Raw genomic sequence first — 24,257 nt, 5'->3', positions numbered from 1 at the left:
TGGACAATATTGTCTTTTTCTTATGAAAAAATTGTTTCAATATTGACCAAAAATTAATTTAAAAATGATTTATCTTATCGGTGTAATCATACCAATTGATAAGTCACATTTAATAGACATTTTTAGAGTTATATTATAAACCAAATTAGTACAAAAAATAAAAGTCTACACATGATCTAAATAAGGAGCAAGGGTCTCACATGTTTTGAAACTTTTGAAACGTGGCAGTCTTCCAGGTTTTGAAGCTTGGCTAGCTACTGCTCTTGCTACTCGTACCAGCGATCTTGCTATTACTGTCAACATAAATGAACAGATTCGGTTAGGCATGTTTGTTGGTATGTGATGAGTATATGTTAAACAAAGGCTTGCATGAGATGGTTAGTGCGTTTACATATGTCGAGCAATTGGGTATTTATTTCCCATTATTAAAAACGTTTTCTGCAGATCGAGAATGGCTAACTGCGGTAATTCCTTGTAGTCCTGTTGTTATTGGAGGTATCCGCTATCAACCGATCGGACAGCTCTCACAATTTCTACGTGGAATCCTTAGATTTTAGAACATTGGCCTTGTTCCTTGTTTTACGACCTTAAAACCATAACGTCAAGACAAGACATCATGTATGAAAAATATGTGAAAAGAAAACCGTATGAGGTTGTGCTGTTTCGCCAAACTTTCACGTGGTTATGACGACTAAGACATGGGGGGTTCATAATGTCAAAGCATTCATAAAAAATTTCAGGAGGACACATGTTTGGTGAGAGGAGTCCTTTATAGTCCAACACGAAGATTCGAATTGGATCATCTATACATAAATTAATTAGAAAAGATAATACAATTTCTCTTATGAATTTACCTTAAAACAAAATTAATAAATCTCAAACGGATAATTGATATACATATAGGTTTACTTTATTTAATAATAAAATAAAGATAATATATGAATCATTTTGTTACATCAAAATCTTATGCTTTTGATAAATATTACCTATCATACAGATAACAACACCAAACTTTGTTTTAAAGGGATTTAATTTTCATTTTTCTTTTAATCAAGCTTTTTATTTTTTTATTTAACATATCAAACTTTAATTTTTCGTATTAAAATCGTTAATCTTTACTTTAGATTAGAAAATGTCATTTGTTCACTGCAAGAGGGGTGCTTACCGTTTGAGCATAGTTTGGAGATACAATCATTTTAATCATCAACTGTACTGAAACTTACCCAATATATTTCGAATATACAAATAATTATAAAATTAAAAAAAAAAAACTTGGAGCTTGAGGCTTGAGACATAACCCGGAAATTACAGAAATGCACGGCGATGAAGCCAGGGTATCGCTAGGCTTCCCTCCCAATTCTGGCACTACACTCTCTCAGGTATCTTTCTTTTTACCTCTTGATCATTATTTTTTCTTCAAATTTACCTTTTTATTATACTATATTGCATGAATTTAGGGTTATGGTATGGAATTTTTTTTTTTTTTGGGGTCAATGAATCAAATTTACTTTACTTTTGGCGGACTCTCACTTCTGAATTGAGGTTATTTCTTGATGCAACAGTTGGATTTCTTACTTCGAACCCAATGGATTAATTTTTCCGAGTTTTTCTGATGCGACTGAGCGTGCTATATGGTTGTTATATTATTCATGAATTTGAAAATATTTCACATTATTTAAGGGTTTTATTGTTGCTTGTGTGGGAGGTTAAAGTAACTTATCGAAGGAAGCTATGGGAGTCTCATCCTGACCTCTTTCCACTTGACAAAAAGCCTCATGCTGAGTCTAAGTTCAAATTAAATTGGTAAGTGATAAGTTGCTTAAGCATTTTTTAGGGTTTCCAATTTCTTGTTTCAAGCTTTATGTTGGCCCAAGGGAGCATTATTTTTAAAATCAAGTGATGTTCTGGACTTTGTTAAGTTCACACTGAGTTTTTTTTTTTTTAAAAAAAAAAATCACGACATGCTCTGCATTTTCTCTGAGTTCAGCAAGTAGTTTATCCCTTTTGTTGAATTGTTTGGTTGATCAAATCCGTTTACAAGTTATTTTCTCTTTTAATTGTTTGTCAATTAGAGACGGACATTAGTGAATTTTCTATGCGATTTTAGAAGTTGTGACTATGTTTTTTTTTCATAGATGTTAAAAATTACATTTATTTTTTTATTCCTCTATATCATCGTATTTTTAAGTGTTGCTTGTTTCTTTTGCAATTATGGGCTTTGAGGCCTCAAATTACCTGTTAATGTAGTTTTGGTAACTAGATCAGGTGTCATTTAATGCTTTTGAGGAATATATAAAGGCCAGCTCAACCTTTCGCAAGCCATGTGATAGATTATTTGCACCTTGCCGGTTTGTCAAACGGGAAAATCCATTGTACTACTGAAAGTTCTTTATTCCCATTTCTGCTAGTTGCAAAACATTTGATCTCATTATTTGCCTGACTCCAGATATGCTGGCTCAGTTGGTTAGAATTTTGTGCACTTCTAAGTTTTGTGTTTGTTATCATTTTTTTCATTTTGCAATTATTGTACCAATATTTTGGAAAGTAATGAAATTGATTTACACTTATTTATTGAATGTTCGGAAGGATTCACATCCCTTATGAATCTGTTTCAGTTTGAATTATGGCTTCAAATGATGAAAAAGTAATGGGTAATACTACACTTATTGTCTAATCATTTGAGTGCTTTTGATAAATCAGCTATCGCATCACTTGGATACTTATTTATAAGATCTCCATAAATGTGAAAACTGTAATTATTCTACTTTGAAATGATTTTATATCTGAAGCATGTGGTATCATTAGATCTTAGTTTGTATCAAGATAGTAACAGACGTGTTAGAACCCAAATTTGTTCTGTTTATCTTTTGTTTGTTGTTCTACCATGGTTTTCTATGTTCCCTTTGAACAAATTTATAATGTTGAGTTCTATGTCAGGATTTTTTCATTATTTGGTGTAAGAGGTTGCTGTACTCTTTGTCTAATTTCTTTGTTCCTGCGGTTATTTTGTTGCAAAGATAAAGCTTTCTAACATGTGTGTGTGTGTCTCTCTCTCTTTATTTATTTTTTTCTTTTGTAATCTACTTTCTAACAAGAGGCACTTTAGGTTGCTCAAAACTTAGATACTTTGACCACCTTTACACTTTCCATTTCTCATGCTTATATATTTATCTGATACTCATTTCAGTCATATTACAGCCAAATAAATAAAGTTGCTGTTGCAAGCCACTTGTCATACGGTTGAAGAGATGGCTCCACTTCGGTCTACAGGATATGTTGACCCTGGATGGGAGCATGGTGTTGCTCAAGATGAAAGGAAAAAGAAGGTTAAATGCAACTACTGTGGGAAAATCGTTAGTGGTGGCATATTCAGATTGAAGCAGCATTTAGCTAGAATTTCTGGGGAAGTTACTCACTGTGAAAGGGTTCCAGATGAAGTATGCTTGAATATGAGGAAAAACCTGGAAGGGTGTCGTTCTTGTAGGAAACGGAGGCAATCTGAATATGAACAGCCATCTTTTAGTTGCCAATCTAGTGATTATAATGACACAGAAGATACACTTTCTGGTTATAAACACAAAGGCAAGAAAGCGATGGGTGATAAGAACTTGGTTATAAGATTCGCTCCACTTCGGTCGTTAGGATATGTGGACCCTGGATGGGAGCATTGTGCTGCTCAAGATGATAAGAAGAAAAGAGTAAAGTGCAATTATTGTGAAAAGATAATTAGTGGAGGCATAAATCGTTTTAAACAACACCTAGCTAGGATCCCTGGAGAAGTTGCATATTGTGAGAAGGCACCTGAGGATGTGTATCTTAAAATTAAGGAGAACATGAAATGGCACCGTACAGGCAGAAGACACCGGAAACCTGATACGAAGGAGATATCTGCTTTCTACATGCATTCAGATAATGAGGATGAAGAGGAAGAGCAGGATGGTAGGTTCTTACAATGTGTAAGTAAAGACATGGTGGCTATTGACGATGATGTTTCTGATAGCGACATTAGATACAATGTCAAGGTTAGGTCCCCTAGTAGTAGTGGCAACGGTGCTGAACCAGTAATGAGAAGATCAAGATTGGATTCTGTATTTCTTAAGACACTTAGAAACCAGACATCACCACACTGCAAGCAAGTGAAAGCCAAGACAGGTTTCGAGAAGAAATCTCGCAAAGAAGTGATATCAGCAATTTGCAGGTTTTTTTACCATGCTGGAATTCCTTCTAGTGCAGCAGACTCCCATATTTTCTCAAAATGCTGGAGCTAGTTGGTCAGTATGGTCAAGGTTTTCAAGCTCCTTCAAGTAGATTGATATCTGGTCGGTTCCTCCAAGATGAAATTGCCACAATTAGAGAGAACTTAGCAGAGTTCAAGGCCTCTTGGTCACTTACTGGTTGTTCTGTCATGGCTGATAGTTGGAATGATGTGCAGGGTAGGACATTAATAAACTTTTTGGTTTCTTGTCCTCGTGGTCTTTATTTTGTGTCTTCTGTTGATGCCACTGATACAATAGAAGATGCTGCATGCATTTTCAAGTTGTTGGACAAAGTAGTTGAAGAGATTGGTGAAGAGAATGTTGTCCAGGTGGTTAGACTTTTTATTCTATTCTTTTTCCACTGCATGCTTTTTTATCACTTGATTAACCACTTCCTAAGCTATATTTCCATTTAATTTCTTTCACAGGTGGTCACTAAGAACACTGCTAGTTTCAAAACTGCTGGAAAATTGCTTGAAGAAAAAAGAAGAAATTTATTTTGGACACCATGTGCTGTCTATTGCATTGATCGAATGTTTGAGGATATTCTGAGTATAAAATGGGTAGGAGAATGCTTAGATAAAGCCAAAAAAATTACAAGGCTCATTTATAACAGCACATGGTTGTTGAGCTTTATGAAGAAAGAATTTACAAAGGGACAGGAACTTCTTAGGCTTGCCACCACTAAGTTTGCCACTAGTTTTTTAACTTTGGAGAGTTTGTTAGAGCAAAGGACCAGTCTTAAGAGAATGTTCCAATCGAACAAATGGCTTTCTTCCCGTTTTGCCAAGTCTGATGAAGGTAAAGATATGGAGAAAAATGTCTTAAGTGCAACATTTTGGAAAAAGATGCAATATGTGAGGAAAAGTCTAGAACCAGTTGCAGAAGTTCTCCAGACAATAGAAAGTGATGCAAGCAGGTCTATTTCTTGTATATATAATGACCTTTGTAGAGCGAAGTTTGCTATTAAGGTAATTCATGGTGATGATGTGCGCAAATATGGACCATTCTGGAATGTGATTGACAGCCAGTGGAACTTATTGTTCCACCACCCTCTTCATGTGGCTGCTTACTTTCTCAATCCATCCTATCGTTATCGTCCTGATTTTATTGTGGTATGGAAATAGTTTAATATGAAAACTTATTATGATTCTGTGTTCTTGCAAATACTAATTTTGTACTACTTTATGTAATTGTAGAATCCTGAGATAATTCGTGGTTTAAATGAATGTATTGTTCGACTAGAAGCTGATAATGGGAAAAGGATCTCTGCGTCCATGCAAGTAATGGCTTTTTATATGCTTTTGTGTTTTACCAATGATGTGGTGTTTAGAGAGGTCTAGAGCTACATGCAAATCTGTTAATTCCTTGGTATTTCAAGGTCAATATCTCAGGTGATGTTTTCTTCTTGTTTAATTCATATTTGGTCATGTTTTTTCAGATTCCTGATTTTGTATCTGCTAGAGGTGATTTTGGTACTGATTTGGCTATAAGTACAAGAACAGAGCTTGATCCAGGTGATTCAGCTGGGATGTCATTCAATTTATATATTGAAGAATCTGTATTCCGTAATTTAATTGTTTGCGGTGGTACACTGAATTTATGGTGAAATAAGTTTTATTTGATTGTTGTTTTACTAGCTGCATGGTGGCAACAACATGGGATAAGTTGCTTGGAGCTACAGCGAATTGCCATACGTATACTAAGCCAGACATGCTCATCTGTAGGATGTGAACATACTTGGAGTACTTATGATCAAATTCACTGCAAAAGGCGTAATTGTCTGTCTCGGAAGAGATGGAATGACCTCACTTATGTTCACTACAATTTGCGACTTAGAGAACACTCGGTGGGAAGAAAATTTGATGATGTGGTCACTTTTGACAACACCATGCTGGAAAGCATACTGGAAGATTGGCTAGTGGAGTCAGAGAAGCAATCTGTTCAGGAAGATGAGGTATATTCCATTCCTACTTGCTTCTTTTGTTCCCCCATCTTGAAGTTTATCTTCTTTTGCTTCTTTTGTTTTACTTGAAATGATTAGATATGGAGTGAAATTCCTAATTTCTTTGTCTTTTTTCTAGGAGATTCTTTATAATGAGATGGAACAATTTTGCGGAGATGAAATGGATGAGAATGAAAGTGAAGAAAGGAGACCGACAGAAATGGTTACACTGGCTGGTTTGGTTGAACCTTTGGAAGTTAATCCTGCTACTGGAGGTGTTACAACCGATGATGATGCTCTTGATTTTTTTGATGATGATTTGACAGATTAGTTGATTGAAATCTGGCCCATCAAATTTGGAGTAAGCAATGAGATTCCCATACACAGTAAATGATTATTGATAGAAGTAATCTGATGCTATCAAAGATCAATTTCTTGTGTTGTAAATCTATTGGTTGATATGCTTTTCTTTAGTTACTCATATGCTGCCCATTGATCCAGACCTTTATATTTCCTGTTGTAATGCTCATCTTGCATTAGTTAAGAAATTGCTCCAATTGCCTCAAATCCATTCCTTACTTCTGTAATTCTATACTTCTCTGGAAATCATCCAGCCCATACTCCATATTTGTGTTCTGAGCCCACTGTATTGTTTGTAATATTAGCTTTTGATTTGTTAGCTTGCTGCTTGGATTAAACTGTAATATTCTGCATGTGAACGGTATAATTTGATGCAGTGTTCTAACCATTCTCCTTCATTGAGTGTTGGTTATATGCTACCCAATCTAATATCTGAGCTCATTTGGATTTGAGTTTGCAAACCATGATAAGAATGCTAATCATATTCTCTGATGAGGTTTATGAATATTAAGATGATAAAATTGATTTGACTTGCTCCATGTACTGATCATCACAGGTGTGAGAGGAGAAGATCCAACATCAGGTAACTATTATGGATATCTATTAGAATTGTCCTGTTTTGGCTATAGCTTTCTTTATTCAACCATTAGACATAATTGTTCTTTTGGTTAGCTACAAATGTGCGAGTTGTTAGAACTGGAGTCACAAATAGGGGGAGAAGAAACCATGCTTTAATTCAGATTAGTTACTATTACTTTGGGAACTGTTGAACTTGGGGGATTAAATGCAGCCAGGTGATTAGCATTATCAGTTAACTATTTGTTTCGAAATTTAATTTGAGGGTGAAAATGTTGATACATTTTTCTTCTATGTTCTCTTCATTTCTTTAGAAAGCAAACAGAGTCGTATCCTTCTCACCATCCATTCCTTCCGTGATCAAAATTCCTGGTTGAATCTGAGACTGTTTGTTGAGCTATGCGTCTTATGTTTCAATAAAAACTATTCTGTCATCTCCTAGAGTCCAAAGCATGTAGTTAGTCCCTCATTGAGTGATGCAGTACATCAAGATTAAATTTATCACATGGATTTTTTTGGAAATACACGGCTTATCTTGGTCTTTTTTCGCCCACATAAAATGATACCCTCTAAGCTCGTTCTTAAGGTATTTACTGTCTTGACGTCTGCTAGAGCCCTGGTCATTCAACCAACACAGTGTGATCCAATAAGATTCTAGTGATAGCCACTTGTTAACTGGCCTTTGTAATTCCTCCTGTATTCATACAATGTCCACTAGATTCCTAGCTACTCGATTCATGTTTTCTTTACATTCTGTCCTCAGATCTATATTGTGATTGCTTTTGTTTACCTTGGGTCTCCAATTTTATCACTGTTAATTCTTTTTAGCCCTTGTAGTTTCAGTTTAATTTGAGGGCAATTATTTACATTAACTACAAATACAAATTGAATAAACACACTATTTAGTACAAAACAAATTCATCACATTTATATAATTTTGATTTTAAAGTGTGTAATGAGTTATTTTTGTCATTAGTAATTTTAATAACTTTAGAAGAGTGTATTTTTGTAATCATAATATAAATTTAACGGTCAATTAATATCCTTTAATAAATCAAGTGACTAACTTAGTAATATTTTGAAACGTAAATAACCAAAATTGTATCAGAAACAATTATCCTTAAACATAGTAAAATGAAACCACAGGGACCAAATAACTCAAATTATATCAACAGAATGATAATTACCGTATTTTAAAAGAGAACGTGACTCAGTATTCTTTAATTTCGAAATTGTGCCAGGGCATGTCGTGATGATCCATCATATCCATCCGCCTCATAGAAGTGGACCGGTGGAACACGACTTTGTGCTTATCTTTTTTTTTTATTATGTTAATATATGCTTTTTGCAGGAAAATAATGAGACTTCTTTTAAAATCAGTTTCACCTCATTTCACAAATCTTACTCAAGGAGTTATTAACATCATTTCCGAATTCCGACAGAAGAATAGCTTTGGCAACAAAAGAAAATTTACATTAATATTTAATGATTATATGAATAAAGAAAACAATTGAAGCTGAAGCCAAAAATAATAATTAAGAAAAACGCCCATTATGAACAAATCAAACAAACCATACATAATTGAAGCATAGAGAACCTCGACAAACAATATACCACTGCCTCCTAAACAATCCCTTTGTCATATTTTCCGATATTATATGTGTGTAATCTTGCATACACAAGCACTGGAAAGGAGTCATTAATTTCCCGTTTCACCAGCAGGTCCAGGCCGAGCATTTAGCAGGGGCTGGAGTGCATTGACAACAATGCTCATATTTGGCCGAAAGCCAGCTTCATATTGCAGACACAAGGCAGCCACTGCGGCCATCTGTTATCAGATAAAATAAAAGCATAAATTATTGGATGTTTTACAGATTCAATAAAACTAAGTATATTTATTTTGGGTACACAAATGAGATATGATTTTGAATTAAAGATAATATAATACCTAATCACGTGATAACAAACATAAATATATATTTCTTTACATATTAATAATTCTCACTACAGCCGTCCTCCTGGTGCCAGCAATAGAGTTTATATAGTACGAGGACACAAGAGACAGAACAATTTAAAATTACTGTTCTAGGACCGAATTCATGAAACACTAGAAAGATTTCTGCATGCAATACAGTGCCACATGAGAATTCTCTTTTTTTTTTTTCACTTCTACCACCTTCCATACAGCCAATAGCCATCACTTATAATCCACCTTGTTACCGAAGAGGTTCACTCCCTCTCTTTATATCACACTTTTCTTTTTAAATCTATTTTTTTAAGTTAAGAATATTTATAAACACTCGACCAAGAAAGGGGAAGGAAAAGAAAGAAACAGAATAAGTACCTTCGCAACTGCCTTGGGAGGGTAATCTCCTTGTAGTCTTGCATCAACACAATGCCTAACCTTGTCTTCACGAAGTTTTGGTGTAGCCTAAACATAATCCAAAATTTTCCAGTAATCATAAAGTTTAGAGTTAAAAAGAAAATAGACGTGTCTCAGAGTTTAGAGCTCAAAATCACTGCATATTAGCAAAAAAATAAGAATAAAAGGAAGCACAGATTTAGTACCCATGTCACTAGACTCTGCTGTCCACGCGGCAATGTATGATCAATGGGTTTTCGCCCTGTCAGAAGCTCAAGCAGGACAACACCAAAACTGTACACATCACCCTTAGCATTCCATTGTCCAGTCATTGTATATCTGTCACCACAAGATCAATATGACAAGTATGCAATGGTCAAGTCTAAAGGTAATATAGTCCCACATGGGACTTCGTAAATGAGAAGTAATCTTAGCACTCAGTTTGATTGTCAAAGATACCATATATCAGAGGAGAAGTGGGAGTCTTATGACATATAGGCTTTGGCAGTATGTCAAATTCAAGTTTTGAAAATATCTTAGCAATTAAATAACACATCACTGTATTTAAAGTATTTAGATGACAAATTGCAATTCCAACCGTAATTGGCAAACAAAAGCTTAGACAGGTGTCCACATGATTCTATCTTAGCTGCAAGTTAAGCAAAAGCTACGCATAAACATAATGACTGCCACAAAAGTAGTAGATAGCTTACTCAGGCGAATGATAACCAAAATTTCCAAGAACACGAGTGGAATGAAGGCGTGTTGCCATATCAGGAGCTTGATTAGACAAATCAAAGTCTGCAATCTTTGCTACATCATCATTAAAAATTAGTACATTGCTAGACTTAATATCACGATGGATGATGTGAGTGCCCGCATTTTCATGTAAGTATTCAAGCCCTTTTGCAGCGCCTACAGCAATTTTAACTCGCCGTTGCCATGATAAAACAGGGCCAGGCTGAGCTCCTTTAACACCTTTCCTTCCTGCATTTAAAAAAAAAAAAAAAAAAACTTCTATTAATATCAAGGACAATTCTTTGTGTTTAAGGGACCAGAGGTATGGATCATTGAAGTTATTCAAGCATTATGAATTATCTTTGTGCAGTAGCGATATCTCCTAGATCACTTTGAACACACAGATTCACTGATAAACATGAAACAAATAAGAACAGTTTCAACTTCAGGGCAGATTATCTCGAAAGTCCCAGTTTGACATCTACAGCACAAACTAAAGGCTAATCATATGCCACAAAATTCAAGCTGGACTTGCTTGCCCACGGAACATAATATCTAAATGATTATAGTAAGTTTTGCAAGGCACACCATAGTGGAACCCAAATAAGACAAATTGTTGCCATATAATCAGAAATTGTAAACATAGCAGCCATCAATTCATCTCAAATCATGGATCTATGTTTATCAGAACTGAGAACTATATCTGATTATGAGTCATTAAACAACATTAACCATATCAAGTTAGCCAGCGAATCAACTAAGATCTAGCTGTGAGAAACATCATATATCTAGTATCCTTTCAACTTGGAAAATGGATGCAGCACTGCACATACCGTGAAGAATATCATGAAGAGATCCATTAGATGCAAACTCATAGGTGAGTACACGTGAATTTCCACCAACACAGTAACCAAGCAATTGAACAAAGTTTTCATGCTTCAACCTGGATACCATGGAAACCTGTGAATTCATACATCAATTAGTATGTAGTCTCAACATATGATGTGTTACAATGAAATATTTAGTAATTATTATTAGTTACAGCTGCCAACTAAACCTGGGATAAAAATTCCTCATCAGGCTGCTTGCTGTCATCTAACTTTTTTATTGCTGCTGCTTGCCCATTTTTAAGAACCCCATAATATACTCTTCCAAACGAACCTTCCCCAATCAAAGCATTTGCTCCAAAGTTTTTAGTAACTTCCTTCAGTTCCTCCACTGAAATAGCAGGGACTTCTATAGGCATAGGCTGGAGTTTCATAATTTGAGAACCCCTGGGTGCTGCTTCTGATGCAGGATAAACACCATCAGTGCCTGTGTAATGAATTGAATTTTAAGTCAGTTTACACCGATCAATTTGCAAAGGTAATAGTATTTCTAAAAACAACCCTTCCCTATCCCTACCAGTGCAGCCCACCCACCAGTAAAAAAGTTAAAAGAAAACCTAATTCAATAATTCCACTCAAATATATCATCATCCTTCAAGTGGTCAGGACCACAATATTACCTGCCAAATTTTTGGCCATGTATAGGTTTCCATTGTCAGCAGCTTTATGCATATCATCTTCTACACAACAGCTGAAGCAGTTCATGATTCAATCCCTCAAGAACGCCCCTCTCTTATTCCAAAGTAATCAATCTATTTGAGATTTAAAAAAAAAAAAAACCGTTATAACTTTTTATGATATTCAAGTTGGAGAAGAAGATAAGACAGATTGCAGATACAGACGTCAATCATTTCACCTTTTTGAAACTAAACTTTCCAACAACATCAACTGAGGAGGAAGTTGATAATCCAATCAAAATACATAGAATCAGCGGATCACTATCATAAATTCAAGAAATGCTAACAAGCGAGTCAATGGCTATCATTTCAGTTTAGAACAAATTCTCACACAATCTTATGGACTCCAAAACAAACCATCAAATAAAAAGAAAACATGTCGATATTCAAAAAAAAAAAATGAAGTTTCCTAAAATCTTGACAACAGTAGTTGCGAATTACACAAATTGCATGTAAGTGTAGCGCATCAAGCTAGTGATAGAGTAGCAAATGATGGTTAACATAAAAAAAAAAAAAAACTGCATATCAGATAGCACTGTTCACACTCTCAATCTAATTCAATCAGTAACTTTCGGCAACCAAAATTCTAGATCGAACAAAGAACCATCAAACAAAGCAATTTAACATCAAAATTCACCTATCACAGACAGCAAAAACTTATAATTCAGTTACAGTCGCAAGTGAACTTAACAACATGACATTTCTTTGAAAATAAAATAAAATAAATAGCATTCACCTAACACTTTACGCAAAAGAATTCTCAGAAAATAAACTACTACACGTCAATATAAATTTGATCACATGAATCTTGTTAAGAATAGCTAAAAAGAACCAAGAAAGAGTTGAGAAGATAGATCCGTACATATGTTAAAATAAGCAGCATGCAAGAGCGTTAAAGTTGAATGAATCTCACAAGAGAGAGTGAGCAAGTGTGTTGTTGGAGCTTTCCGAGGCCGACGAGAGGTGCTCAGCCAGAATGAAGAAACGTATTTCAGACTCTTTGACACTGTATACAGTTTTGTCTTAATTCTTGAATAGAAATTTATTAAATAGATTTTTGTTACAAAATGTTTTTTAACATTTCTTGGTCAGCTATGCTTGCCACCCGCCAGACTTGACCGAATCCAGGCTGATTTTCAAATGAAATAGAGATTAAATTGGACTTGCTGGAGTCCACCGCAATTAAGTAATAGGCAGCGACGTTAGCCACAGTAAAGTCATAGAATAAATAAAGAAAACTCCTCCTCGCTTTCAAGCAACCGGCAGAAGCAGGTCAGCTCTGGTGCAGTTGAATAGGTCCATTTTAATTTTTTCTTTACAGTGTGTTACATGTTCACACCAAGGTTTAGATGAAAACAAACACTATTTCACCTAGCAAATAAACTTATAACTGTTCTTAAATTGTTAAGATGATTGATCGAGATAGAATATGATTTAATTTTGTTGTGTGGGCATATATCATTGGTCTTAATAGTTTTGATTATCAGCAAACATGGTTGGAGGGGCTCTAAACAAACTAAAATAGAGCTGCAGATGCTGCCTCGCAGTGAAACTGTGAGCTAACTGAATCAAATATAATATGGTGGTTCATAAATCAGAAACAAATTTGATTAATTAAGGCAATTTCAAGTAACTTTAGTTTGCCGTGGGAAGATTTGTGGTGAGAATATGTGGTGGGTTTGAGGGACTTGGTGTCATGTTGGTTGTTATACACATGAGAAAATTGAATGGAAATAATAATGGACAGGCTGGAGATAATTAGAGGACGATCTTAACCTCTTGGTTAAATTCGTGGGCTCATTTGTCCACAGCCTACCCATAATTTGCCCCTTATTTAAACCATACATTCTTAATTAGGGAAAAGGACAAACCCAATAAAAGAAAATTAAGAAGTAATTACTTATTTTTTATTTAAGCACTTAGAAATGCTTTACTATAGTAATTACTTGTGAGTTTGATCATTTTTTATAATTTAAAACCAATCTCACAAAAGCTCAAGACTAGATGTGTATATATGCATTTATGGGATGATGAGAGGTGGTTTTCTAGATAGAGGACAACATATATTTGGAGATTCAACTTTATCATTTTCATTCATTGGCCTAACACCTTAATGAGATGTGAAGCCCCCGTTTACTATGACCCATTTAGTGTTATCAAATGTAGTTGAGAGGTAGCCTACCATCTCATCCTTCCACTAGCAAGAAAAATATATCCAATATTCCATGTTTCACAATTTAAAAGAAAAAGTCGATAACACTATTGAATGATTGATCAAATGACAAGGGTTATTAGCTTATAAGAACATTGAGTGACTATAATTATGATTCAAAATTAGTTTCTTTTTCACTAGTTTAGGGATAAGATGGATCGTAAGAGAGGAGTAATGATAGACCCTTGGTTTGGAAAGTGTACAAGGGAGATGTCATCCCAATAGCCAAACAAGGCAACAAAAGAAGGTAATCAATGGAGCGATTCTGGAAGCTTTTGATGATGGAAAATACGATGTGAACCTATGGGATGAGTGAATGGATAAAGTTAATTATGAAATAACATGCAAATGAACGATAAAAGAAAAGAAAAAGACAAAAAAAAAAGAAATAAATTTAACAACTATTAGTTGATAAGGACATCCCGTCAAACTATTAAATTTCAATAATTGATTAAGTTTTGTTCATTAAAGTTAATTGTAGTCATTAGTATTTGAAAATACAAATTTCTTCCCATCGAAATTGCTTCTATAATTTGTTCTTAGAGTGGATTGTTCTATTGACTGTGTGAGAGTTTGGTTTATCTTGTAGAACTTACATAATTGCACGTTGAGATGTTTATCAAATACTTACAAAAATTTCTCAAATTTCCTCAATTTTTCATCATCATAGAAGAAAGAAAATTACTGTAAAAAATTTTCAGTGCTCATCAATGGTGAGCAATATTTGATGTGGTTCATGAATCCTAAGGTAGTAAGTTAGGCGGTCCACTCCATACTTGCAAATATTGAGTCGTGATACCATTTGGTTCCCTGAGATTTAGAACAACAATTAGTAAACCAGGTTAAGACTATCATCTTGTTGGGGGTAGAGTCAGCCAGCAACTTAATTTTGTTTAATTGACCCGACAGCTTTTCTTTGGTTTCGGACATTACTGGATGGTGGTGCAGAGCCACTGAATCCATCCTATCGGAGCAGCAGCAGGACTAACAACTCTGCCCTTTTCTTTGTTTTGTTTCTATTTTTAAATCTCTCAAGTCGAGACAAAAATAAATAACTCAGATTACCTCATCATAAAATTAAAAAAAAAAACAGCTGTTAATTCAAGTAATTTTGCAAGGAAACTACAAAAGTAAAATCCATTGATCCAAGTAAACGGGTCAGGGTCGGTCAGGGAGCTTCAGAGTAATAGTAAGAAGGATTTGTTCTCAGATTCAGGTATCGCACGTTGGCTTTATCTGAGCCAGTTGTAATCAACGGGAATTATTAAAAAGGAAGAAAAGGTTTTGATTCTCTGCATTTCGTTATCTCCTACACTGCGTTTTTTCATTTGTCTTGTCATTGACTCAACTAATCAATTCCAGAGATAAGTGATCAAACTAGTGTTGACATTGATTAGTCAAATGCGCGAAACAGCGGAAAAAAACACTTGCAAGGAGTAGGACAGAGGAAAAAGCGAGGCATCTTATTTTATCATCGTGTGTGAGAGAGACACGCAGTGTGCAAAACTGGACCCACCATTTGTTTTGGTTGTACAGTGTCGATTAAATTTAATTTGTACCATAACCATCCCAAAATGAAGAATTAACTTGCAAAAGCTTGCACATTCACATTCCCATCGTCATAGCATTTCTTTCTTTCGGGCGACATTTTTCTTGTTTAAACATCCTGGCAAGTATATTTGTTGCTGTTTATTTTTAATTTATTTTCATTTTTTTGTTGTTATCCTCTGGGGTTGTGTATGAATCTAACTATTGGATTCAGTGGTGCAAAGTTGGAATTCAATTGTCTGGGAGCATTCATAGCTAATTTTGAAGGGTTTGGTGGTTGATTTTAATTTACTGGTATGTGGGTTGCTCTTAATTGGAACCATGGATGTGCTGGTGTACTCTTTTTGGACTTTTGGGGAAGAACTGAAGCTGATTAGATAAAATTAGGGGTTTTGTTTTTGGGGGGTTTTGAACTCTGATCTGTCGCTGAAATTGGATTTACTTTTCGGGGGTTTGTACTGATATTTTTTCTAATTAGTAAGCTCTCTTTCTGGATTTGGATCTTTCGATTTATATTATCTGGGTTACAACATGGAGACTAGATTTAGAGGTGAAAATCATCATTTCTATGATATGAATTCCGCGGATTTGCGGGCGGTAGGTAAAAGAACTCTAGAGTGGGACTCAAACGACTGGAAATGGGATGGTGATCTTTTCATAGCCAGCCCATTGAATCCGGTGCCTAATAATAACATGAGCCACCAATTTTTTCCACTTGCTGCTGGAAACTCCTCAAATAGTTCATCATCATGTTCGGATGAAGGGATTCAAGGAACTCAGCAGGGGAAAAGAGAATTAGAGAAGAAAAGGAGGGTAATTGTAGTTGATGATCATAATTCATGCGAGGCAGCAGGTGGACTTAGTTTGAAGCTTGGTGGCAATGGTTTTCCAGTCTGTGAGAGGGAGGTGGGGAATTGGGAGGGGACTAGTGGGAAGAAGACTAAATTTGGTGCAGGTTCCTCAAACCGTGCAGTTTGTCAGGTGGAGGATTGTGGGGCTGATCTGAGCAGTGCCAAGGATTATCATAGGCGGCATAAGGTGTGTGAGATGCATTCCAAAGCCAGTAGGGCGCTTGTGGGGAATGTGATGCAGCGGTTTTGTCAACAATGCAGTAGGTGAGTCCTTACCTTTGAGTTTCTTAAGACACAAATTATAAACTTCTTATCTTGTCGTGGGACTTAGGCTTGTCTAACTCATTGCCTTGGTAATATTCAGAATACAATCTAGCCAATTTAGAGCCTAAAATAAATGAAACTTGGGCAGAGTATTGTCCATACTTTTGGTTTAAGGTGTGGTAAATGGTATTTTGTTGAGCTTTTTGGCAGATTTCATGTCCTTCAAGAGTTTGATGAGGGGAAGAGGAGTTGCCGCCGACGTTTAGCAGGGCATAATAAACGGAGGAGGAAAACCAATCTGGATCCTGTCAGTAATGGAAACTCACTTAATGATGACCAGACTAGTGGTTATCTGCTGATAAGTCTCTTAAGGATACTTTCCAATATGCATTGTGAGTAACTCTGTGCTTTTCCCATGATATAAACAAAGCCTGATATTACATTAGGTTTTTGTTCTTTCTTCCTATGCCTAGATTGCACCATTTATGGGCTAATATGGCTGGTGTATCCTACACAAGCATTTTTATCTTCAACCTTGGAGATAATGAAACAATGTGTGAAAAGATAGAGATTTTTCCTGAACTCATTTTCTCTGCATTGAAATAAAACTTGTTTGTGATTTGCCCCTGATTAGAAAAGATCAAAACAATTTCGTTGTTTGATTTTCTGCTGACCTGTAATGAAATTTTCCTTGACCTGCAGCCAATAGATCAGACCAGAAAACAGATCCGGATCTGCTATCTCATCTTCTAAGGAGCCTTGCTGGTCCTGCTGGTGAAAATGGTGGAAGAAGCATGGCTGGGTTCATGCAGGAACCTCAAAGTATGATGAATCATGGCACTTCTGTTGGGAACTCAGAAGTAGTCTCAGCTTTGATTGCAAATGGTCAAGTTCCTCCTAGGTTGTTCCGACAACATCTCAAGGCACCTGTATCTGAGATGCCACAGCAACAGCCAAGTGCTCATAATGCCAGGGGTGCAGAAATTCAAGATGGTGGTGCAGGGCAGATCAAAATGAATAATTTTGATTTGAATGACATATATGTTGACTCAGATGATGGCACAGAAGATGTAGAGAGATCGCCTGTCCCTGCAAATCTGGGGAGTAGCTCTCTTGATTGTCCATCTTGGGTGCAACAAGACTCTCAACAGTCAAGTCCTCCCCAGACTAGCAGGAACTCGGATTCAGCATCAGCCCAGTCACCTTCTAGTTCCAGTGGAGATGCACAGGTATAATGTAACTGAATGCACATAAGTTAGTTGGCTATCCAAATTATCGATGATAATATACTGTGAATTCATATGTGATGCAAGTAAACATGCAACTTAATGTGTAGTCATATAGATTGGAGTATGATATAACAACATTAAGTTCTGTGATTTTTGTTGATTGCCCATTTCAGAGCCGCACAGATCGGATTGTGTTTAAGCTATTTGGGAAGGAACCAAATGATTTTCCTCATTTACTAAGAGCACAGGTACTTCAACTGTACACATAGTTGAGTGCAACTCTTCCAAGTTTCCCATCTCAGAATGTGTACTTATGTAAAAATTTTCTAATTTGCAGATCCTTGATTGGCTATCTCACAGTCCTACCGACATGGAGAGCTATATAAGGCCCGGTTGTGTCATTCTGACCATTTATCTTTGTCAGGCTGAAGCTGCTTGGGAGCAAGTAAGCTCTCTTGATGAAAGCATTTACAAGGACATGTTTTTTTTTTTTTCCCTATATCCTACATTTTTCTTAATATTCTATTTCTGAGGCAGCATTACTGGTCTTACAACTGTTTTTTGCTGTTTTTGCAGCTTTGTTGTGATTTGACTTTTAGTTTGAGTAGGCTTCTGGAACTCTCAAATGACTCTTTCTGGATGTCTGGATGGGTTTATGTTAGGGTGCAACATCAGATAGCATTCATTTACAATGGTCTGTTTATGTTTGCATTTTTAAAGTTTACATGATTAGTGCATTAAATTTGAAAATGTAGCTACACTTTCATAAGGAAATTTTTTTCATTTTTTCAAATTTTTTAATGGTGCAGGTCAGGTTGTTGTGGACACATCCTTGCCTCTTAGAAGTAACAACTACAGTCAAATTCTAAGTGTCAAGCCAATTGCAATATCTGCATCAGAGAGGGCACAATTTTTAGTTAAAGGAATCAATCTGGCTCGGCCAGCCACGAGGTCTCTATTGTCCATATTTATAATTAAATTCTTTTTATGGTGTCATCTTTGACGGTTTGTAAAAACTTTTATGAATTAGATTTGATTTTGAGTCCTGTGTTTTTATTTTATTTTTATATTTCATACAGCCTAGTGTATTCCTGAAGCCTCTTTTTTTCAGGTTACTCTGTGCAGTTGAAGGGAAGTATATGGTTCAGGAAACTACTGATGAAGAAACAGATGATGTTGACATCTTCAAGGAGCATGATGAGCTCCAATGTGTTAACTTTATTTGCTCAATCCCTACCATTGCTGGAAGAGGATTTATTGAGGTGCTGTTTTCTTTTGCTTCTCATAATATACTCGGTTGTCTCTGTTATATGATCACTGAGTGATTATCTATGAGCGTGGATCATCTATTCTGTATATTTGCTTCTGTTGTCAATGCTGTTCCAAAATTTTCTGTTTTTGACAGAACCATTTTAGGTACCATGCATGTGAAGTAGATGGTTTGAAATTTGAGTTTGATTTTTCTTTGTGTATCCCTGTATTAGTGGAAATGTTCTCATGCTATACGATTTGGGCTACTGGAATAGGATATCTGAAGAGTACCAGCTGCTACCCCAATTTTTTGTTGGCTATAATAAATTTTAGCGGAAGAGACATTAGAAAAAAGTTGAAGATTCATTGCTTCCGAGCTTCCTGTTTTATTTTCATTTTCAATCATTCTATTTTTTTCGTATTGTACTTAATGCATATACTATACTCTGATTTCTGTCTTAGTTTTTTCCTAATTTGTCCTGTTTTGCTAAATAAATATAATTCCTGTCTACCCATACAAAATCATGGATGTAATGGTCAGTGTATTCCAGTCTCATGTGCATGATTAGTTTTCTGTTAAAATGCTAATTTTAAGCTGGTGCGTGTATTCTATCTTCTCCGTGCATATGCTGACTGGTGCTGCCAATTGTTTAGAGAAGATAGATATATTGTTTAGTTTGCCTGATGTAAGCTAATTTTATGCCTCTGTCCAGATTGAAGATCATGGTTTCAGTAGCAGTTTCTTTCCTTTTATAGTTGCTGAAGAGGATGTTTGTTTTGAGATCCGAATGCTTGAAAATACATTGGAATTTACTGGAACAGATGCAGATGCTGTGCAGACCGGAAAGCTGGAAGCCAAAAACCAAGCCATGGATTTCATTAATGAAATTGGTTGGCTTTTTCACAGAAATCAATTAAATTCTAGATTAGGCCAGCTGGATCCTAACACAGAGCTTTTTCCTTTAAGACGGTTCAAATGGCTCGTGGAATTCGCCATGGACCGTGAATGGTGCGCTGTAGTAAAGAAGCTATTAAGCATTCTGTTTGATGGAACTGTGGGTTCAGGGGAGCACCCTTCCCTGAACCTTGCATTGTCAGAGCTGGGACTCCTTCACAGGGCTGTGAGGAAAAATAGTCGGCCTCTGGTGGATCTCCTTTTGAGATATGTTCCTGAGAAAGTTTCAGACGGATTAGGATCTGATTACAAGACTCAGCCTGATGGTGGCTCTGATGGCTTTTTGTTCAGACCTGATGTCACAGGCTCGGCAGGTTTAACACCTCTTCACATTGCAGCTGGTAAAGATGGCTCTGAGGATGTATTGGATGCATTGACTGATGATCCTGGAAAGGTAATTACCCAATTTTTCTTAACTTGATGAAAAAGAAATATATGGTGAACTTGGTGTTCCTATATCTTCGCATGACTTTGCAAATTCATACTCCATTTAATGTCTAAGCTAACGCAATAATTGGGATTCGTATTGAGTTGACTCTATCAACTACATTAAACTCAAATGTAATGTGATTTGGATGAGGGGACACATGGACAGACACACGTTAACTATTGGCAGTTAAAAAGAAAAAAAAAAAAAGCTGACCATTAGTTTGGTAAACCCGGATTCTTTTGCTCACCTAAATTGAAAAATTATTCAAATTTATCCTGTGGATGGTTAGTGGGTGCAGGGTTAGGATACATTTCTCGTCTGTCAATAGCTAATTTTCAACTCAATCCTGTGTCTGATCTGAACATTGAATCTCCTAGCAAGCGACATGTCCTACATGTAGAGTTCATATTACTGGTTGTCCAGTGTGTATCAACTACTTTAGAACAGTTGTTGTTTCTCAAATGGAGGGCAAGTTATCTTTGTATTTCTGTGTACTTCGTTATATCATTGGAATTCAAAGGCTTCTTTTTTATTATTAGTCAAGAATATTGAAATTAAGTATACCATTGCCTTTAATCATCCAAATTGGTATGTCTGCATCAGGTGGGGATTCAAGCTTGGAAGAAGGCTCGTGACAGCACAGGCTCTACACCTGAAGATTATGCTCGTTTGCGTGGCCACTATTCATACATCCACCTTGTGCAGAAGAAGATTAATAAGATGCCAGCTTCTGGCCATGTGGTAGTTGACATGCCTGCCAATGTTGCAGGCTGCAATATTAACCAGAAGCAAAATGATGAGTTAACTGGCACATTTGAGATAGCACGAACTGCTGCCAGACCCAACCATGTTGGCTGCAAGCTTTGCCATCAGAAGCTGGGTTATGGAACAGCCAACAGGTTTCTGGTGTACAGGCCTACAATGCTCTCAATGGTGGCTATTGCTGCAGTCTGTGTGTGTGTGGCTCTTCTATTTAAAAGCTGTCCTGAAGTTCTGTACGTGTTCCGTCCATTCAGGTGGGAAATGCTGGAGTATGGAGCAAGCTGAAGGTCTTAACTGCCAGTTTGATGATAACAGAGTATAATTGGTCTATATTTGTATGCATTTCTAGATTGTAAAGTTGAGAGTTCCTGCATAACGGAACGTGTATGTGGATTTAAATTTGGGAGTCAGTAATATAATTGCATATTTATTTAGTATCGAGATTCCCTTTATTAACATGTAAGTACACCAACTGCGTTGCTCTGACTTGGGTGTTTTCATTTGAGAAGAGAGAGCTTTAGCGAAATCGTCTGATCTGGGATTGTACGCTTTGATCTTATCTGACTTGATGGCATTATTGGAATTCCATTGTGTTGTTCATTACTTCATTCATGTAACCATGTTTAGTTGCTTTAGAAAAGGGGCATTAATATTAGCGGTGGATCTGCATCGCCCTGGGTTTGGCTCGAACAAGTTGAATTTAAGTCAGGTGAGCCTCAGCTTGACTTGATCAAATAATTGGAAAGTTGTCGATTCATCATTTCTGAGCATAAGAGAGATTGAACTGCTTTTTGCAATACTATCATGTAGGTTCTATATCTGGTTCTGGTACAACACCGTTCTGCTTCTCCCTTCTGCTAATTTCTTTCATAATATCTTGAATGGAACAAAAAGTTTCTAAATCTGAGCAAAACTACCTGCTCTGCTTCTAATACCCTGACAACGTGCTTAAAAATCCAGTGTTTCTGTTAGGACTAATGTTTATGTCTCTCTTAGGAAAAGAAAAAAATAAAGAGGGGAGGACAATTGGCAGCAAACAGGAAGAGAGGAGGGTCTCAACTATACTAACAAATCAGCAATAGGAGAGAGATACGTGGCATATCATTACAGGAAGAGAAGAAGAGATTAGTTGAGGAAAGGAAGAAAAAGGGAGCAGGTGGAAATGCAAAGGCAGAAGGAAAATTTTCAGGAATGTGAGTGGGAGAGAGCCAGCGTCTCGGAAGCTGAGCAAGAAAGAAGCTGGTGCACTGCATTTTGTGTTTTCTGTGGATTTTGGGGAATCAAGTCTGTTTGTTCTAAGCTGGTGTTATTGAGTGTAATCTGTTTCGGTGTTGTATTTTGATAACTATCTATGTATTAGCTGGGAAATAGTTTTTGTATTGATGAGAGAATATTGTAACTAAATTTAAAAAATCAATCAATACATTTAGTATTTTCTGCATCCATTTACAAATACATGTTCTGTTTCGGGCTGTAAGTGCTTGCTTCTGCGTTACTTCCATATTGGTGATTGAGTTGTGAGGTGTGGTTCTGCCTAGAATTGCTCTGGTTCTGAAGCATTGCTCAGGTACGCATCAGTTTCCCTCGGTCATTTCGGAAATATGCTGGTCATATTGGCTTACATAAACCCATGTTTTCAGAGGAACAAATTCGTTGAACATGTAACCATTACACGAAATTTCTCCTGTGACATAACATGAAATATATAAACAGATTGATTAGTATGCTTGGTTCTTAAATCAAATTTTTTTGTGAAAATGTATAATCTTACCCATCATTTTGTTCCTGATACCAAATTCGTTACTAAACTTTGTGATTCTTTTTTGCCGTTCTGGTTGTTTCTTTGAAAGGAATTGATGCACAAGTAACAAACCTTGAGTGACTGGTTAAGCTTCCCCACAAGAGCCTGTAACATTGTAGTTTTCCCACACCCCTGGGGGACCGAGCAATAGAGTTATCCTGTATGACAGAGAACTTCTATCAGTGTCTTAATGGATCTGGCTTCATACAAAGCATTGCTTCTATTTCAACTAAAATAACTCGTAGATGTATTATCACTGTCAGGAGTTGAAAATTATTAGATTGAAGGTGCGCTTTGCTGGCTTGATAATGCCACTGACATCTGTGAGTATGTTCATCTTGTTTGACTGAGACTTGCAGCTATCGGATCCTGCCCAGCACAAGTCATCTTGTTCAGTCCAGAACCTTAAAACATTCAAGGAAATATTTCAAAAAGCTAGCTTTCGTGTTCACAGAAGAGCAAGAAATATTTGCACAGGTTGAACAAATACAGCTTCTATAAAATTTCTGAATAACTAATGCAATAGAGCTTCACTTGATGCTTTGATGAGGTAAATGTTATCCTGATTATGCACAAATTTCAACGCATCAAAAGCAGAAAAAAAAAAAATAGCACTCACACAGAACGTTCTATGAACTACTTCACATTCTGTTTCTACCGACAAATTCCGATATCTAACTTCCAGTATCGGCAATTTCAGACCAACACCAAAGATACAAGTGTTGCAACTGTTAGTTTGAGTTGCAGTAAACATATATCATGGTTAAAAATGTCAGACGGTCATACAATTACAAAGTTACCTACAAAATTAAAGAGTCATGACATACTTATCAAAAAGGTTTTGTAAAAATCACGAATGCTACATGAGATATGTTATTACGTTTTAGTATAATTTTTTAATACTATGATAATTTTATTGCATTATCTATCTCGTAAATAAAGATTATACCAATCTTCTCATCACAACTCTGTCAACCTAAGAACATTTACTTAAATATATGTTCACATATATGTACTTACAGATAAAGAATATCACTCAAATATTTTAATATTATTATAAATTTATATTGTTACCAAGATTGACTGTAAGTACTAACTATAACATGAATTTTATAAAGTGAGAGAACTCAGGTTGAGTGTGCTGAGATCTTAC

At 36.0% G+C, this 24,257-nt stretch overlaps 2 protein-coding genes and 1 pseudogene across 3 annotated transcripts; 2 read left to right on the top strand and 1 right to left on the bottom strand.

Moving 5' to 3' along the window:
• Positions 1 to 1,188: 1,188 nt before the first annotated feature.
• On the top strand, positions 1,189 to 6,959 carry LOC123216628 (annotated as a pseudogene).
• A 1,688-nt stretch (positions 6,960 to 8,647) lies between these two features.
• LOC123215497 (pto-interacting protein 1-like) lies at positions 8,648 to 12,932 on the bottom strand. 2 transcript variants are annotated; one of them, XM_044635617.1, is made up of 8 exons: positions 12,715 to 12,932; positions 11,745 to 11,876; positions 11,295 to 11,551; positions 11,071 to 11,197; positions 10,213 to 10,486; positions 9,706 to 9,838; positions 9,482 to 9,568; positions 8,648 to 8,965 (listed from the first exon to the last, which is right to left on the bottom strand). In XM_044635617.1, exons 2-8 carry the CDS (start codon positions 11,827 to 11,829, stop codon positions 8,837 to 8,839), a joined length of 1,092 nt encoding a protein of 363 aa, XP_044491552.1. In that variant the 5' UTR covers positions 11,830 to 11,876; positions 12,715 to 12,932; the 3' UTR covers positions 8,648 to 8,836. The 2 variants fall into 2 exon arrangements, with proteins under 2 accessions (XP_044491552.1, XP_044491551.1); XM_044635616.1 differs by having other exon boundaries at positions 12,664 to 12,931.
• A 2,650-nt stretch (positions 12,933 to 15,582) lies between these two features.
• LOC123215496 (squamosa promoter-binding-like protein 1) lies at positions 15,583 to 21,911 on the top strand. The gene is made up of 10 exons (XM_044635615.1): positions 15,583 to 16,676; positions 16,887 to 17,068; positions 17,379 to 17,905; positions 18,079 to 18,153; positions 18,243 to 18,350; positions 18,482 to 18,599; positions 18,715 to 18,856; positions 19,017 to 19,167; positions 19,870 to 20,505; positions 21,145 to 21,911. The coding sequence occupies exons 1-10, from the start codon at positions 16,093 to 16,095 to the stop codon at positions 21,586 to 21,588; spliced, it is 2,967 nt and encodes a 988-aa protein (XP_044491550.1). The 5' UTR covers positions 15,583 to 16,092; the 3' UTR covers positions 21,589 to 21,911.
• The last annotated feature ends 2,346 nt before the right edge of the window (positions 21,912 to 24,257 follow it).

This window comes from Mangifera indica, chromosome 5 (genome assembly GCF_011075055.1).
Source record: "Mangifera indica cultivar Alphonso chromosome 5, CATAS_Mindica_2.1, whole genome shotgun sequence".
Taxonomy (NCBI): Eukaryota; Viridiplantae; Streptophyta; class Magnoliopsida; order Sapindales; family Anacardiaceae; genus Mangifera; species Mangifera indica.
This window is presented reverse-complemented; position numbering and strand designations above follow the sequence as displayed.